Below are 17,955 nucleotides of genomic sequence, written 5' to 3' on the forward strand. Positions count from 1 at the left end.
TTGAGAGACATGTGCATCCAATGTACTTTGCCGGAGATGTGAGACAAATGTGTTATTGCTAGAAGAATTCTGATATGCTGGTAGTATATTCTCAGCGGCAGTAGCCCCCTGCAAAGGAGGTCTGCCCATGTCGCTGATAATTGAGGATGGAATCGCATTCACCGGCATATTTTGTGTCTGTGATTGTGAATTAAGAAGCTGGATGGCCTGAAGGGCTGTAGCCCCCAAGTATTTTCCTGGTGGGTGTCCATTAGTGTTTAAACTAGGAGAAACATCATTAGAATGCCTAGTGTGAAAAAGAGTGTTATCTGAAGGAGGACATTTTTTGAAATAGGGTGTGTAAGACCCACCACCAAGATCCCTCTTATGTGCTCCTTGATGAGAGTGATGAGTTGTAGAGATACTTTTCCTGGAGGAAGGCTGTGAAGGAAATAAAGAAGAGTCAGATTCTATATCATCATCTGTGGTATAAGGGACGTTCCCCTGATTTTTCATAGTACGATGTCTTGTCCTAGACCCTTTATTTTGGGAAGGCAGCTGCCAGTGATATGCAAAGCCTTCCATGAAGGCCAGTCTATCCTTGGATAGCTTATTTTGTTTCTTGTAGATAATGTCTCTAGTGATTCTGGTGACAAAATCCTTGATATCTTGCCACCGTTTAATGTTCAGAGAATGGATTTTTATGCTCTTATTATAAGACTGTAACGCTACGCAGGTACAAGCAATTACACAATTACAGAATCACCCTGATTTGGTGATCAAACCCGCCGATAAAGGCGGGAATATTGTCCTCATGACCAAAGCTGACTACAAACACATGGTTATGAACATTCTATGTAATAGGGCATGGTATAGATGTATTGATTCCACTGAGATTGATCAGTATAGAACAGAATTTCTGACTATCATTGGTTCTGCCCATCAGGGAGGCCTCATTGACCAGGATCTTTACAATTTTTTGAACATACGCCATCCAAGAATGGCCACGTTTTATGCACTCTCTAAAGTGCATAAGGACTCTACCAAACCCCCTGGGAGACCCATAGTATCAGGGATTGGGTCCCTTACGGAGAATGCCAACCGTTTGGTCGATTTTATACTTTTACCACATGTATTGTCACTACCCTCGTATATCAGAGACACATTGGATCTTCTCAAACACATCGAAGGGATGGTCGTGCCTCCTGATGCCCTGCTCGTGACTTTGGATGTGGAGGCGTTGTACTCTAGCATCCCTCACGAGCAGGGCATCAGGACAGCACGTACCTTCCTTCGTGAACAAACTCACCATCGCTGGGACTATTGTGAGTTCATTTTGGAACTGTTGCAGTTCATTCTCACGCACAATTGTTTCACATTTAACGAGTCCCACTTCCTCCAGGTACAGGGCATGGCCATGGGCACTTGCTGCGCACCCACCTACGCCAATCTGTACCTGGGGGGTGGGAACGTGCTATTTTTTCAGACGACAATCTATCACAATTTACGAGCCAGGTGATGTGCTGGCTGCGTTTTATTGATGATATCTTTATTGTATGGTCAGGTTCTATGGGTAGTTTAAATACTTTTGTCAAAAGATTGAATTGTAACTCGTTTATTCTGAAATTCATAGTGTGTAGTGACAAATCTACAATCACCTTCCTTGATCTCACAATTTGCAAGGATAGTGATGGCCGGCTGGCTTCCACATTGTTCCGCAAGGAGACGGCAGGGAATACCCTCCTGCACACGGAGAGCGCCCACCCACATACCCTCCTACGTAGCATACGCTACGCACAATACCTTAGACTCCGCAGAAATTGCACACACACGGAGGAATTTAAACGGCAAGCCAATTTACTCTGTGACCGCATGAGAGCAAGAGGCTATAGTAAATCACTCCTTCGCCGCGCTTACAACAATGCGCTGTGACAATCACGGAACTCCCTTTTGTATCAGAATAAGATCCCCAAATCCAACTCAATGGTAAGATACATCACAAAGTACTCTCAACACCATGCAGAAATACGCAACATTTTAACTACACACTGGTCTCTGCTACGTGAGGATCCAATTCTGACCAAATATGTAACCCCTACTCCAGCTATCACATTTCGTAGATGCAGATCCTTATGGGATAAACTTACATCTAGTCACTATTGCAACGATTCTCCAGCACAACTCCAGCCAAAAGGTATTACTAGATGCGGGAGATGTACTTTTTGTCCCTGGATTCGCACAGGTACCTGTTTTGAACTACCTAATGGAGAAATCTTTACCCCTCACTTCCATGCGAATTGCGAAACTCAGGGTATAGTTTACCTAATGACATGTAATTGTCAAGCCTTTTATGTTGGGAAAACCATCAGACAATTTCACTCCCGCATTAAGGATCATATTTACTACTCGGGTGGGGGTAAGATGATCACCTCAGTGAGCAGGCACCTGAACCTCTACCATAGATTCGACACCTCGGTGGTTTCTTTCATCGCTCTCGCAGTGATTCCTAGGAACCCCCGGGATAGCGATTGGGACAAACAAATACTGAGACAAGAAACACTCTGGATAGAACACCTGAATGCGACCCGGGCTCCTGGCATAAATGAAGCTCAGGGTTTGTAGGACTTTCTTTGAATCAGTATCTCCTATGTATATCTCAGTGTCTGTGAGATATTAGAGATTCGGGGGGTAATTTATCTTCCCCTCTCCCCCTTCCCTTTTCCTTGTGGCATTCCTCTTCATACACCCTTTCCAACAGACTTCTGCTGTGTGTGTCCATATCCTTTCAATTTTATGTGTATTTACATCTAGAACACTGTTATGAACTGACTGGACTATGTACATATTAGAGCTCGATATTCAAGCTCTAATTTCATTCATGAAGACCATTGATGCTTAGGTTTATAAACTGCTTCAAATGTTTAATAATGTTTGTTGATGATGATTTACTCCTTGTTATTTTTATTTGCTGTATTTCGTTTCCTTTTCCCTGCGGTGCTGTTCCAGTGTGGTTGGTGTGGGCACCACCTAGTGGTGGGTTCTTGGCTGCCATGCGGCCACCCAGCGTCACACCAGCATTGCTGATGTGACGCTTACATCAGCTGGCATGGATGGATATTTCCCATCCTCCATGCCGGCTGTTGTTGCTCTGTGCAGCGTGTGTTGCTCCTCACGTCGGATTCGCCGTCATCCACACTGACGGCGATCCAGGTCGGGTGGCGCGCATGCGCACTGGGAGCACTCGGCCGGTCCAGATGACGTCATGTCGGCGAAGCCGATTGGGTGACTACGGACGGGACGCACACACAAATAGGACGGCATCCTGTTTATTGTGTGCAACCCGATCCAGCGCAGGGAAGGCACCACGTGTCGGAGGCTTATGATCCATGGCATTCAGGTACCCTTATTTCTACATAAGCAGCGGCTACAACATAGGGATTACTGGTGTGTATATATACCCTTCAGGCAAACTTTTTCATAGCTGACTCCCCATATTGTTCCCCTTTGTTTTCCAGGCATAAGTACCACTTGATTACCTGTTGAGACTCCTTGGCTTTGGTATCCATTTAATTATCTCTGACCTTCTGAACCCTCCGGTTATACTTATACATATAAATCTGAGACTGACAGGCAATATATATTTTATTACATTCTGAGCTGCTGGTGAGTGAGTCTTGTTATGCGCTTTGTGAACCTTATAAACATTCTAGGCATGTAGATCACTGCTTTTTAAGTCAGTTCTTTCTTTTTAGAAAGGTCTCTTCCTAGGACATATTATCAGCCCAGATTCATCCCGACGCGTGCTGCTATACCACATTGCTGGCCCTTCCCTAACCTGCGGGCATAATTTTCATGATTTTAGAATATATATACGTTGTGAGTACTTTCAGAGATATATCCTCTTTTTGTCTCTCCTTCCCTTTTCCCACTCCTTTCCTTTTCCCCCTCTCCTTCCCTTCCCCTTCCCCCCCCTCCCGTCCCACTTTCCCCCCCTTCTTTTTCCTACTACTGGTGGAACTACAACTATTTTTGTATGAAGCTTTTCTATATTATTACACTTTTCAGCTACCATCTAGTACTATGTTGTGTGCGCCCCCATGGTAGCCTTTCACCACCTTCTGGGGTTGTGTCTCTACGCTATGCCACACTGGTTCAGCCTGTAGAAAATTGTGTGATTATGGAGTATATGGCATCGTTTTAGGTGCTGGGTTTCAGGGTTTTATGTATTAATTATATGTTATGTTATGTATTTTGATAGCCACAATTTATCTTTCCGCTCTTGAAGAAGCGTGAAGACACGCGAAACATGTTGAGCATTGAATATCTACCTGACATGAATTAATCGATTGTGGATCTGCTATCCAGCCATCCTCTCGGACCGATTGTTATTTGGGATATTTTTCCTCATGTCCGAAGAACTGTGCATTTTGATGGTGTTGTATAGCTATCGTTTCCTTATTATATATGATTTGTGGTTTTAATTGATATCCTCTTTGTAGTTTTTCAATAAAACTAATTTTTTTATAGATACTTCTTGTAGTCGTGCCTACAAAGTCCAAAGTCCCTCCTCCTTTTGTTTTGCGTTCACTATTGGATCACCAATGAACTAAGAGAATGATGTTTGCAAATGCCAAGTCTTTCACTTGTATAACAATACATTACATTTAGCTGTTTGTGGGGTGATTATCCTCACCCTAATTAGACTTAATTGTTTTCCTTGTATGTGTATATATATGGCGTGTGGGTGTCTGTATAACCACGCCTCTGAAGACATCCATTTGCGATGAAACATGTCAGGCAGGTTGACACCAGCACGCTGAACGCTGCAGCTTATTGCTTTCCTTGATGCATGCATTCCTGATTTTTAAGTGTAAGTTACTACAATAAATCAATTTTTTTTGCTATTACGGGCTTCACTATTGGTCATTTGTTTTCTTCATTGAGCATTGCTGATCGGTTCGCTGAGAGCCTGAACTTTTGATGTGAATCCCTGGAGAAGTTGTATTGGGTGTGATTGTTATCTGGATACTGCTGTTCCAAGCCTTGAGGGTGTATGGTGGAGGCCGACATGCTGGATGAGCCGTGGATTAAATTACACGCCTAGCTTTCTTTACCTTCTGGTAAGCAGATTACTTTACCACGTGGTGTTGAGTGCTTCTACATCTATGCACTTTAACCGGTGACAGGAACATTCCTCCCTTTACCTCGGACTCACTATTTTAACATCATCTATTTCAGCGCCGCTCTCATAGACTCTTTGGACTTTTATGTTTGGTGATCAACAAACTTTGCTGGCTGCTTTTTTTATTGAATAGCGCAGATAATCACATTTTTTATATTAGGCTAACTAAACTGTTTTAACATTTCCCCATACTATTCAAAACTATATAAAAAAGGTTTCCTTTAGATACACTTTAACCACTTGCTGCCAGCCTATAGCAGAATGACGGCCGGGCGGTGGTTCAGTTATCCTGACAGGACGTCAGCAGGATAAGCCGCGATCGCGCACCCGGAGGCTCTTTACCACGTGATCAGCTGTGTCCAATCACGGCTGATCATGATGTAAACAGGAAGAGCCATTTATCGGCTTTTCCTCACTCGCGTCTGACAGGAGAGCCAACTGGCGGCTCTCTTGACAGGGGGGTGATTGTTTATCAGCGCAGCCCCCTCCACGCAGATGACCACACTGGACCACCAGGGATGCCACAAGGACCACCAGGGATGGCAATAAAGGACGCCCACTAGGTATGCCACCCTAGAACACCAGGGATATGCCAATCAGTGCCCATTAACAATGCCTGCCAGTGCCATCAGTCATGCCTGTCAGTGCAATCTACCATTGTCAGTCATCAGTGCCCATCAGTGCCGCCTTTCAGTGCTAATAAGTGCCCATCAGTACCTCCTATCAGTGGCACCCATAACTACCCATCAGTGCAACCTTTCAGTGCCCATAAGTGCCCACCAGTGCCACCTATGAGTGCTCATCAGTCCCGCCTATCAACGCCCATCAGTGCTGCATATCAGTGCGGCCTGTCAGTGCCCATCGTCATTGCCCATCACTGCCACTTCATCAGTGCCAGCTCATTGGTGCCACCTTATCAGTGCCCGTCAGTGCAGCTTATCAGTGCCCATCCAAGGATTAGGGCAGCACAGTGGTGTAGTGGTTAGCACTTTCACCTAGCAGAAAAAAGGGTCGCTGGTTCAAATCCTACCGGTGACACCATCTGCCTGGAGTTTGCATGTTCTCCCTGAGTCTGCGTGGGTTTCCTCCGTGTATTCTGGTTTCCTCCCACATTCCAAAGACATGCTGGGAGGTTTATTGGATCTTGTCCAAATTGGCCCTAGAACATTTATGAATATGTGTCCCAAGCGTGTCGGGGTCCTACGGGGTAAATGACCACACTATCAGGATGCCACTCAACTCATCAGTAAAGAAAACTTACTTATTTACAAAATGTTATAACAGAAACAAAAACTTTTTTTTTCAAAATTTTTGGTCTTTTTTTATTTGTTTAGCAAAAAATAAAAACCGCAGAGGTGCTCAAATACTACCAAAAGAAAGCTCTATTTGTGGGAACAAAAAAAACAGTGTAGCATGACCGCGCATTTGTCATTTAAAAAGCGACAGCGCTGAAAGCTGAAAATTGGCTTTGGGCAGGAAGTGGCGAAAATGCCCGGTATTGAAGTGGTTAAGATAAGTGGTTTGTCTGATTATAGCATGGTTGCAGTGTTACCTGGATGGTATTAGCAGTATAATTTCTGTGTCTTTATACAGATCATACAATTGTCAATGTACAATTGTCATCACCCTTTTTTCTTCAAATGTTTAGGTGGTTCTCAGGTTCGGGGGCTGACAGTTACTGGGAAAGATGGTCCTACTGAATCTCTTAGAGGAGAAAATGTCACCTTCCCTTGTCTGCTGTCTGGTGTCCCGATACCGCTGAATCTACAGAAACTATCAGTCATCTGGACTCTCAGATTACAAAATGGAACAGAGCATGAGGTTTACCATTTTCATAGTTCCCAGCATCAATCATTTCGACCCGGATCTTACATGAATGACAGAGACCTTGCACGAGGCAACGCCAGTCTTTCTATACCCAATATTCAGATCACAGATGAAGGGGACTATCGCTGCTTTGTTAACGTCACTCCTGATGTCGGCTTCGTTACATTTACTTTGCATGTATCAGGTACACAGTAAAAAAGCAAGAGCAGACATTTACTGATAATAAAACGAATGAACAGAATTGCAATATCCATATCCAAGACTTTGCCATTGACACGCTTTGATATTCTTTCCCAGTATGGTGGCTCAGGCCCTGCTACACTAATATGGAGGAAGAGCCTCAAAACATGGCAGTGGTAGTGTCTTAGATGTGGGGTTTGTATATTGTTATGGGATGTTTGTGTTCCCATTGTGGCCTTGGTGGGTTGTAATGTGGTGGGGCCCAGTGGGGACGGGATGGCTGGGCTTGGACAGGATGGACATTGTAACAAGATGGAAAATTTTAGCAGACATATTATTTACATTTGTAAGGTCACACAGAGAAACTACTGACACATAACAAGTCTTCCTGTCTCTAAGCATAAACCCACACAGCTCCTTTGAAACCAGGAAGCATAGACAATGGAAAATTGTATCAAATACTTACCATAATTTTCCTTTCCTGACGCCAATACATGGCATCCCCTATATATCAACCCACAGGACCTGTTTAGCTCTATAAAAGTCTGACTGAGAGCTACCTCCCCCATTCTCTGTATAAAGCACAAAGATCAGAGGGAGGGTGCGTATGCTGCCATGTATTGGCGCCAGGAAAGGAAAATTACGGTAAGTATTTTGTACAATTTTCCATTTTCCTGACGCCAACATGGCAGCATACATATGATAAATAATGAGCTTTTGAGAGGGAGGGTTTAATGCTGCAAACTTAATCTTTATTTAACAATAGACATAGAAGCTTGGATAGTTTTCCTCCCAAACTTTACTGTAGTAAGAGCTGCTGGATCCACCCTGTAGTTTTTCAGGAACATGTGATGGGATGACCAGCTAGCCGCTTTGCATACTGTCTCCATAGACACTCCTGCCCGGGTTGCCCACAAAGAAGACATTGCCCTGGTTGAATGAGCTCTAACCACCTCCGGAGGGTCCTTCCCAGTCGCTCTATATGCCCTGGGAATAGTTTTTACAATCCAGGCCGAGATAGTGCTGGCCGAGGCCTCTTTCCCTTTAAATTTTCCAGAAGGTAAAAAATAAAAAGCCTGACTGAAGAAGTAGCCTGGAGATAGGCTTTGAGGACTTTTGGGAATGTCCAAGTCATGCAGGCCAGCATCCGCTTCTGCTGGGAAGGCTGGAAGCACCCATTCATTGGAGAAGTGAATTATATGCCACTAGGGATGAGCCGAACATCCCCCTGTTCGGTTCGCACCAGAACTTGCGAACAGGCAAAAAATTTGTTCAAACGCGAACACCGTTAAAGTCTATGGGACACGAACATGAATAATCAAAAGTGCTAATTTTAAAGGCTTATATGCAAGTTATTGTCATAAAAAGTGTTTGGGGACCCGGGTCCTGCCCAGGGGACAAGGATCAATGCAAAAAAAAGTTTTAAAAATGGCAGTTTTTTCAGGAGCAGTGATTTTAATAATGCTTAAAGTGAAACAATAAAAGTGTAATATCCCTTTAAATTTTGTATCTGGGAGGTCTCTATAGTATGCCTGTAAAGGGGCGCATGTTTCCCGTGTTTAGAACAGTCTGACAGCAAAATGACATTTCAAAGGAAAAAAAGTCATTTAAAACTACTCGCGGCTATTAATGAATTGCCGGTCCTACAATACACATAAAAGTTCATTGATAAAAATGGATTGGGAATTCCCCACAGGGGAACCCCAAACCAAAATTAAAAAAAAAAAAAATGACGTGGGGGGCCCCCTAAATTCCATACCAGGCCCTTCAGGTCTGGTATGGATTTTAAGGGGAACCCCGTGCCAAAATTTAAAAAAAAATGGCGTGGGGTCCCCCAAAAATCCATACCAGACCCTTATCCAAGCACGCAACCTGGCAGGCTGCAGGAAAGGAGGGGGGACGAGAGAGCGCCCCTCCTGAATCGTGCCAGGCCACATGCCCTCAACATTGGAAGGGTGCTTTGGGGTAGCCCCCCAAAACACCTTGTCCCCATGTTGATGGGGACAAGGGCCTCATCCCCACAACCCTTGCCCGGTGGTTGTGGGCGTCTGCGGGCGGGGGGCTTATCGGAATCTGGAAGCCCCCTTTAACAAGGGGACCCCCAAATCCTGGCCCTCCCCCCTGTGTGAAATGGTAAGGGGGTACAAAACTACCCCTACCATTTCACAAAAAAACTGTCAAAAATGTTAAAAATGACAAGAGACAGTTTTTGACAATTCCTTTATTTAAATGCTTCTCCTTTCTTCTCTCTTCTTTCTTTTATCTTCCTTCAGTTTCTTCCTCCATCTTCTTCTTCTTCTGGTTCTTCTGGTTCTTCTGGTTCTTCCTCCGGTGTTCTCGTCTGGCATCTTCCTCCGCAGCGTTGGTGTCTTATTTCCTTCTTCTCCTCGGGCCGCTCCGCATCCATGATGACATGGAGGGAGGCTCCCGCTGTGTGATGCTTCTCCTCTTCTGACGGTTCTTAAATAACGGGGGGTGGGGCCACCCAGTGACCCCGCCCCCTCTGATGCACGGGGACTTGACAGAGACTTCACTGTGGCATTCCCGTGATGTAAGAAGGGGGCGGGGTTACATAACGGGTGACCCCACCCCCTCTGACATAACTGGGAATGCCACAGGGAAGTCCCCGTCAAGTCCCCGTGCGTCAGAGGGGGGCGGGGTCACCGCCCCCCCCCCCCCGTTTTTTTAAAAACCGTCAGAAGAGAAGCGTCACACAGCGGGAGCCTCCCTCCATGCCATCATGGATGCGGAGCGGCCCGAGGAGAAGAAGGAAAGAAGACGCCAATGCCGCGGAGGAAGATGCCGAACAAAAACACCGGAGGAAGAACCAGAAGAACCAGAAGAACCAGAAGAAGAAGATGGAGGAAGAAACCGAAGGAAGATAGAAGATAGAAGAAGGAAGATAGAAGAAAGAAGGAAGAAGAAGCATTTAAATAAAGGAATTGTCAAAAACTGTCTCTTGTCATTTTTAACATTTTTGACAGGTTTTTTTTGTGAAATGGTAGGGGTACATTTGTACCCCCTTACCATTTCACACAGGGGGGAGGGCCGGGATCTGGGGGTCCCCTTGTTAAAGGGGGCTTCCAGATTCCGATAAGCCCCCCATCCGCAGACCCCCACAACCACCGGGCAAGGGTTTTGGGGATGAGGCCCTTGTCCCCATCAACATGGGGACAAGGTGTTTTGGGGGTCTACCCCAAAGCACCCTCCCAATGTTGAGGGCATGTGGTCTGATACGGTTCAGGAGGGGGGGGCGCTCTCTCATCCCCCCCTCTTTTCCTGTTGCCTGCCAGGTTGCGTGCTTGGATAAGGGTCTGGTATGGATTTTTGGGGGGACCCTGCAGCATTTTTTTTTTTAATTTTGGCACGGGGGGACCCCCCACGTCATTTTTTTTTTTAATTTGGTTCGTAGTTCCCCTGTTTGGCTGCTCCCAATGCTTGGAGTTCTGACACCCTTCCCCCTGAAGTTATGGCTATTAGGAATGCTGTTTTTAAGGTGATATCCCATAGTGAACAGTCTTCCTTGGGAGCACAAGGAGGGTTTGCTAGAAAATTGAGGACTACTGCCAGGTCCCATTGAGGGAACCTATTTCTCTTGGAAGGGTGTAGTCTAAGTATCGCTCTCATTAAGCTCTCCACCAGCAGGTTTCCTGCCCATTTCTTTTGGGTAAAAGCCGAAATGGCTGAAATCTGCACCTTAAGTGAACTTAGGCTGAGCCCCAAATCCAATCCGGTTTGTTGGAAAGACAGGATTTGAGACAAATTCGGGTCACTAGGGTCATACTGACATCCGGCTGCAAAGCTCGTGAATCTATCCCATATTCTGGAGTAGATGGCATTGGTTGACTCCTTTCTGGAATTTTGTAAAGTTCTAATAGCCTCTGGAGAACATCCTAACTCTTGTAACCCCTGCCTTTCAGGGTTGGTCATGATTAGGTGGAATCCCGAGACAGAGAAGGCATTTCAAATGTTGAAGCAAGTTTTTTGTGCCCATTCAGTGCTCATGACCCAGTTCTTCACAAATGAGTTGTGTGGTACAGATTGGCGCCTCTGATGTGGGACTGGGTGTGCTATTGCCCAAATCAGGGATGGGGAGGAGCACCCGCTGGCCTACCTGAGGAGAAAGCTTAATAGACATGAGAAAAGGAAGAAAGGAGAGAGCCGGCTGGTCATGTGATCGTGATCTTGGCTTCGAAATGAGGTATTTGCAATAGGAGACAGTGCTGATGGTGCATACAGGTTAGAGTGGCTTAACAACAACTTTAATGTATTATTGATTATCTATGCATTTTCCTATGTTCAGAAATATAACAAAATGTAAAACAAGTGCATTTTCTATACCAGGCTCCATGCACACTAGCTTTTAGGAGCATTAGCATATTATTAGTATTTTTGCAGTACATGAAGAAGAAAAAAGCTCAAAAAAGCATTCAGGACCCATAAGGAGCATTCAGCATGTTTTTTTCTGCCGGAAAAACGATCCAAAAAACTCTACAGAAACAATTTTTTTTCTGCTCTTAGACGCTGAAGCCAGTGTTAATTTGTTAAATTAATACTATTTTAGTTGACTAAAATACGGCTAAAACTAAAACAATTCAGATGAATAAAATACAACTAAAACTAAAATGCCATTTTAGTCAAAAGACTATGACTAAAACAACAACTGAAATTGAATATACAGTATAAAACAATCAGAGTCTGTAGTGCACATTCAAACCTTAATATCATAAATAATAAATACATTTTTACTCCCGGAGTATATAATGTCTGGCAGTTCTAAAGAAATAAGGCAGTTTCAAAGCTAACTAAGCCCATCAGATTTTAGTTGACTAAAATGTACTGGGGTTTTTAGTCGACTAAAATATGACTAAAACAACTTAGATGACTAAAATATGACTAAAACTAAAATGACATTTTAGTCAAGAGACTAAAATACGACTAAAACTTAAATGGCATTTTAGTCAAAGGACTATAACCAGGCCTTTTTTTGTCAGAAAATAGGTGCAGGAACTCAACCATAACCCCCAAACTAACCCCCCCACACACACACACCCTCCAAATCACATCAAATAGTGGGTATGGTAAAATCATACTAATGCCCCATACACACGGTCGGATTTTCCGATGGAAAATGTCCGATCGGAGCGTGTTGTCGGAAATTCCGACCGTGTGTGGGCTCCATCGGACATTTTCCATCGGATTTTCCGACACACAAAGTTGGACAGCAGGAGATAAAATTTTCCGACAACAAAATCCGTTGTCGGAATTTCCGATCGTGTGTACACAAATCCGACGGACAAAGTGCCACGCATGCTCAGAATAAATAAAGAGATGAAAGCTATTGGCCACTGCCCCGTTTATAGTCCCAACGTACGTGTTTTACGTCACCGCGTTTAGAACGATCGGATTTTCCGACAACTTTGTGTGACCGTGTGTATGCAAGACAAGTTTGAGCCAACATCCGTTGGAAAAAATCCTAGGATTTTGTTGTCGGAATGTCCGAACAAAGTCCGACCGTGTGTACAGGGCATAATAGTGGAAGGGTTTTAAAGGGGCATTAAATACTAGGAGTGCATTATGTATAGAGCGTAGAGTTCGGTAGGGTTACACACAGAGTGCGGAGTTCAGGGGTGCGCTAAACACAGAGTGCAGAGCCTTCTCCCACAGCTGCTTACCTCTGCATCCTCCATCCACATCTCACCCCCCCTGTCTTCTTCCCTAGTACCTCCCTGCACACTGTAGGTGGCTCCACCTCTCTCATTTGCAGGGAGATCATCCAGTGGGGGTGTCAGCAGCCACACTGCACCCCGGGCATCTACATCTCCCAGGTCACCATCCTGCACTCAGTGGGAGCCGCTCAGGAGATATGATCTGTGAGAGCCATTGGAAGACAAGCTGTCACTTGTAAACACAGAAGCCGGACTTCTGTCGTTACAAGTGATTGTAGTGAGCAAGGAGCAAAGGGCCTGAGCCAGAGGGGGTGGAACTAAGTTCCACCAAGTTCCAGCTGAAAAAAAGGGCCCTGACTATAACTAAAACTAAATTTGAAATTTGATGTCAAAATTAACGCTGGCTGAAGCTCAAAAAATTCTAATAGCCTAAAGTAGTGTGCATGGACACACAGGAAAACATTATTTAGCATCTAGGACAGAAAAAAATGCTAATAACATCTTCTAGGTCGGCGCTTAACCACTTACCGACCAGCCGCCGCAGTTCTACTGCGACAGAATGGCACGGCTGGGTGGAACGACGTTATGTTACGTTACTTCGCCCTGTGGCCACTAGCGGCATGCGTGCGATGCCGGAGGTGATCGCACGCCCACTGCTCGCCCCCAGAGCCGATGCGAGGGCTCGGCGGTCTCGATCACCGCCGGGCTCACGCAATTGCTGGTAACGCACTGAGAACCGGGATCTGTGTGTGTAAACACACAGTTTCGGGTTCTCTGAGGGGAGAACAGACAGATCGTCTGTACATACAAAGTATGAACAGCGATCTGTCATCTCCCCTAGACAGTACCCTCCCCCCTTCAGTTAGAACACAGAGAGGGAACACAATTAACCCCTTGATCGCCCCCTGGTGTTAACCCCCTTCACTGCCAGTGACGTTTTTACAATAATCAGTGCATATTTATAGCACTGATCGCTGTATAAATGACAATGGTCCCAAAAATGTGTCAAAAGTGTCCGAAGTGTCCGCCATAATGTCGCAGTCCCGATAAAAAATGCAGATCCTCGCCATTACTAGTAAAAAAAATTAATAATAAAAATGCCATAAAACTATCTCCTATTTTGTAGATGCTATAACTTTTGCGCAAACCAATCAATATACGCTTATTGCAATTTTTTTTTTTACCAAAAATATGTAGAAGATTACATATCGGCCTAAACTGAGGAACATTTTTTTTTTATATATATATATTTTTGGGGGATATTATAGCAAAAAGTAAAAAATATTGCGTCTTTTTCAAAATTGTTGCTCTTTTTTTGTTTATAGCGCAAAAAATAAAAACCGCAGAGGTGATCAAAGCCACCAAAAGAAAGCTCTATTTATGGGGAAAAAAAGGACATCAATTTTGTTTGGGTGCAACGTCGCATGTCAGCGCAATTGTCAGTTAAAACAACGCAGTGCCGAATCGCAAAAAGTGCTCTGGTCAGGAAGGGGGGAAAATCTTCTGGGGCTGAAGCGGTTAAAAAAACGCTAGTGTGCATGGAGCCTAAAGTGTTGTGAAATATATAAACACTGTATATGTACACAGAGGTAATTTATCTGCTACATCAATAACATTGTATTATCTTTGATTTATAGTTAAACCTAGGACTGTACTGCCACATTCCGTGTCAATCGACCTCAGCAAGAATAAATCTCTTACAGTTAGTTGTGACGTCAACATGTTTTATCCAGAAACTATCATGATCCGGTGGGTCAAGTACAGTAGCAGTTTCGGCACCAATTCATCCCTGGAAGAAGACACATGTGCCAGATTTCCATCCAGGAACAGCGATGGGACATTTAACGTGACGAGTACAGTGACTGTGAGTCCGTCCAGCTACAATGAAGATGGAGATAAATACGTCTGTGTTGTCAGCCACCGATCCCTGGATGAGAAAACCGCTTTCTCGTTTATTCTGCGTGTATCAAGTAATAATTATCAGAATGTAATCTTGTAACTCCAACTCAGGGAACACCCATTGTACCCCAGTGCCCCCCCCCCCTCCCCTCCCAGGTGCCACCAGCTGTATTTTTATTTCTTTTTTTATACCCCCTACCTCTTTCAGATGTTTTCAGGCTGGTCAAGTGATGTAATAAATGAAACAGTGTAGCACTACCCAAGCAACTAAATTACTGTATGTGCTTTAAAACAAAATGAAAATTTTTTTGTTTTGAGCACATAATTTAGTTGTTTGGGTAGTGCTGTACAATTTAATTTACAGTGGAACCTTGGATTAGGAGTATAATCCGTTCCAGGAGAATACTTGTAATCCAAAGCACTCGCATATCAAAGCGAGTTTCAATGGAAACGAAGATAATTTGTTCCATTTTGACTTTTATGGCATGCAATACCGCATGTGGCCAGAGGTGTGGGGGGCGCCAGAGAGCCCCAGAAATACTCGGGGACAGCTCGGCTGATCTCGGAAACCCTTGGAAAGGCTTGGGATTGGAGTATTTCCGAACGGCTCCGATCGGCTCCAGCACCCCCGCACCTCTGGCCAAATACGGTACTGCACACTGCTGAGGCTTGTATCCTGCTCGTTTTGCGAGACAACACTCGCAAACCGAGTCAGGATTTTAAAAAAAAATGCTCGTATTGCGAAATGCTCGTTAACTGTGTGACTCGCAATCAGAGGTTTCACTGTACTATGTTATTTACATAATAAGGAATCTTTTTTTTTTTGTGTTGCTTGCAACCCATATTAGAGAGGTGATTGACTGTGCAGATTGTTTTTGCTTAATTATTTTTGGGCATGTGATGTGCAAGGTCTTTTTTCTTTTTTGGATCTTTTTCTGTAGTGGGTGGTCCTCAACAACTGGGGTTGGTGAAATGACATCAGCACTACTCTCTATGCGATTGCATTAGTAATAATTAGGAATGAGCCAAACACCCCATCCCCCCACCACCCGGTTCGGTTCGCACCAGGACTTGCAAACAGGGAAAAAAAATTGTGTGAACCCCCATTAAAATCTATGGGACACGAATGTGAAAAATCAAAAGTGTTAATTTTAAAGGGTTATATGCAAGTTATTGCCATAAAAAGTGTTTGTGGACCCGGGTCCTGCCCCAGGGGATATGTATCAATGCAAAAAAAAGTTTTAAAAAAACGGAAATTTTCTCGGGAGCAGTGATTTTAATAATGCTTAACCACTTCCCGCCCGGCCTATAGCAGAATGACGGCCGGGCGATGGTTCTGTTATCCTGATTGGGCGTCATATGACATCCAGCAGGATAACATGCTGGCACGCGCCCGCGGGGGCATGCAGCATGGCGATCACATGTACCGAGTGTTAGTCTGACACGCCGCATCTCCGATCATGGTAAGGGGCTTCTGACGGTGGCTTCTTACCACGTGATCAGCTGTGACCAATCACAGCTGATCATCGCGTGAACCAGGAAGTGCCAGTAGATGGTGCTGGTTCCCCCGATCGGCGCCTCTCCCTGTCAGAAGGGGGGGGTCTGTGCTGATAATCAGCACATTGATTATCAGCACAGCCCCCATCAAATGTACCCATCAGCTACCAATCAGTGCCCAGCAGCTGCCAGTCAGTGCCCCATCATTAACTCATGTCAGTGCCTAATAAAGGGCCAATCAGTGACCACCATAGTGCCAATCAGTGTCCATCACAGTGCCAATCAGTGCGCAGCATTAACACCTGTCAGTACCTGCACAACCAGTGCTGCCCATCAGTGCCATCTATTACTGTCCATCAATTCCACCTGTCAGTGCCAATCAGTGCCGCCTATCAGTGCTGCCAGTCAGTGCCCATCAGTGCTGCATATAAGTGCCACTTATCGGCTCCCATCAGTGCTGCATATCGGTGCCCATCAATTCTCCATATCAGTGCCACCTTCTCAGTGCCCATCAGTGAAGGAGAAAACAAAATATTATAACAAAAATGAAGAAAAACGTTTTTTTTCCCCAAAGTTTTGGTCTTTTTTAGTTTATTTAGCAAAAAATAAAAACCCAAGAAATGATCAAATACCACCAAAAGAAAGCTCTATTTGTGGGAAGAAAATTATACAAATGTCCTATGTGTACAGTGTAGCATGACCGCGCAATTGTCATTCAAAATGTGACAGCCCTGGAAGCTAAAAATTGTTCTGGGCAGGAAGGGGCAAAAGTACCCTGTATTGAAGTGGTTAAAGTGAAACAATAAAAGTGAAATATTCCTTTAAATTTCATGCCTGGGGGTGTCTATAGTATGCCTGTAAAGGGGCACATTTTTCCCAGTCCCACAGCAAAATTACATTTCTAAAGTAAAATATTTAATACAAAATTGCTCGTGGCTGTAATGAATTGTCAGGTAGGAATCAGGAGGGCCAATGTAGTGGTGGTAGGTCAGTGTAGGGATCAGGTAGGTCAGTGTAGGGTTCAGGTAGGTCAGTGTAGGGTTCAGGTAGGTCAGTGTAGGGATCAGGAAGGTCAGTGTAGGGATCAGGTAGGTCAGTATAGGGATCAGGTAGGCCAATGTAGTGGTCAGGTAGGTCAGTGTAGGGATCAGGTAGGCCAGTGTAGGGGTCAGGTAGGTCAGTGTAGGGTTCAGGTAGGTCAGTGTAGGGATCAGGTAGGTCTGTGTAGGGATCAGGTAGGTCAGTGTAGGGATCAGGTAGGTCAGTGTAGGGATCAGGTAGGTCAGTGTAGGGATCAGGTAGGTCAGTGTAGTCATCAGGTAGGTCAGTGTAAGAATCAGGTAGGTCTGTGTAGGGATCAGGTAGGTCAGTGTAGGGTTCAGGTAGGTCAGTGTAGGGATCAGGTAGGTCAGTGTAGGGATCAGGTAGGCCAGTGTAGGGTTCAGGTAGGCCAGTGTAGGGATCAGGTAGGTCAGTGTAGGGATCAGGTAGGTCAGTGTAGGGATGAGGTAGGCCAATGTAGTGGTCAGGTAGGTCAGTATAGGAATCGGGTAGGTCAGCTTATAAAATAGTTTACCATTTGCCAATAAAAAATAAATAAATAAATGTCCTCGGATTTCATTTAAAAAATCTGGTCACCTTACCCTAAGGAGATATAGGCACTTTTGTATCAATCCCAGAAAGATATTAATTTTAAACACATAATAATATATAAAACCAGCA

The 17,955-nt window shown here is 44.6% G+C and overlaps 1 protein-coding gene across 1 annotated transcript in view; it reads left to right on the forward strand.

The window, feature by feature from the left end:
* The window catches only part of LOC141112911 (uncharacterized), a 74,389-nt gene that overhangs the window by 12,943 nt on the left and 43,491 nt on the right, over nt 1–17,955 (forward strand). The window contains exons 2-3 of the mRNA XM_073606015.1: nt 6,810–7,172; nt 14,475–14,807. Of these exons, the coding sequence (XP_073462116.1) occupies nt 6,810–7,172; nt 14,475–14,807 (696 nt within the window). The remainder of the gene's footprint in view (nt 1–6,809; nt 7,173–14,474; nt 14,808–17,955) is intronic.

This window comes from Aquarana catesbeiana, linkage group LG11 (assembly GCF_042186555.1).
Source record: "Aquarana catesbeiana isolate 2022-GZ linkage group LG11, ASM4218655v1, whole genome shotgun sequence".
Classification (NCBI taxonomy): Eukaryota; Metazoa; Chordata; class Amphibia; order Anura; family Ranidae; genus Aquarana; species Aquarana catesbeiana.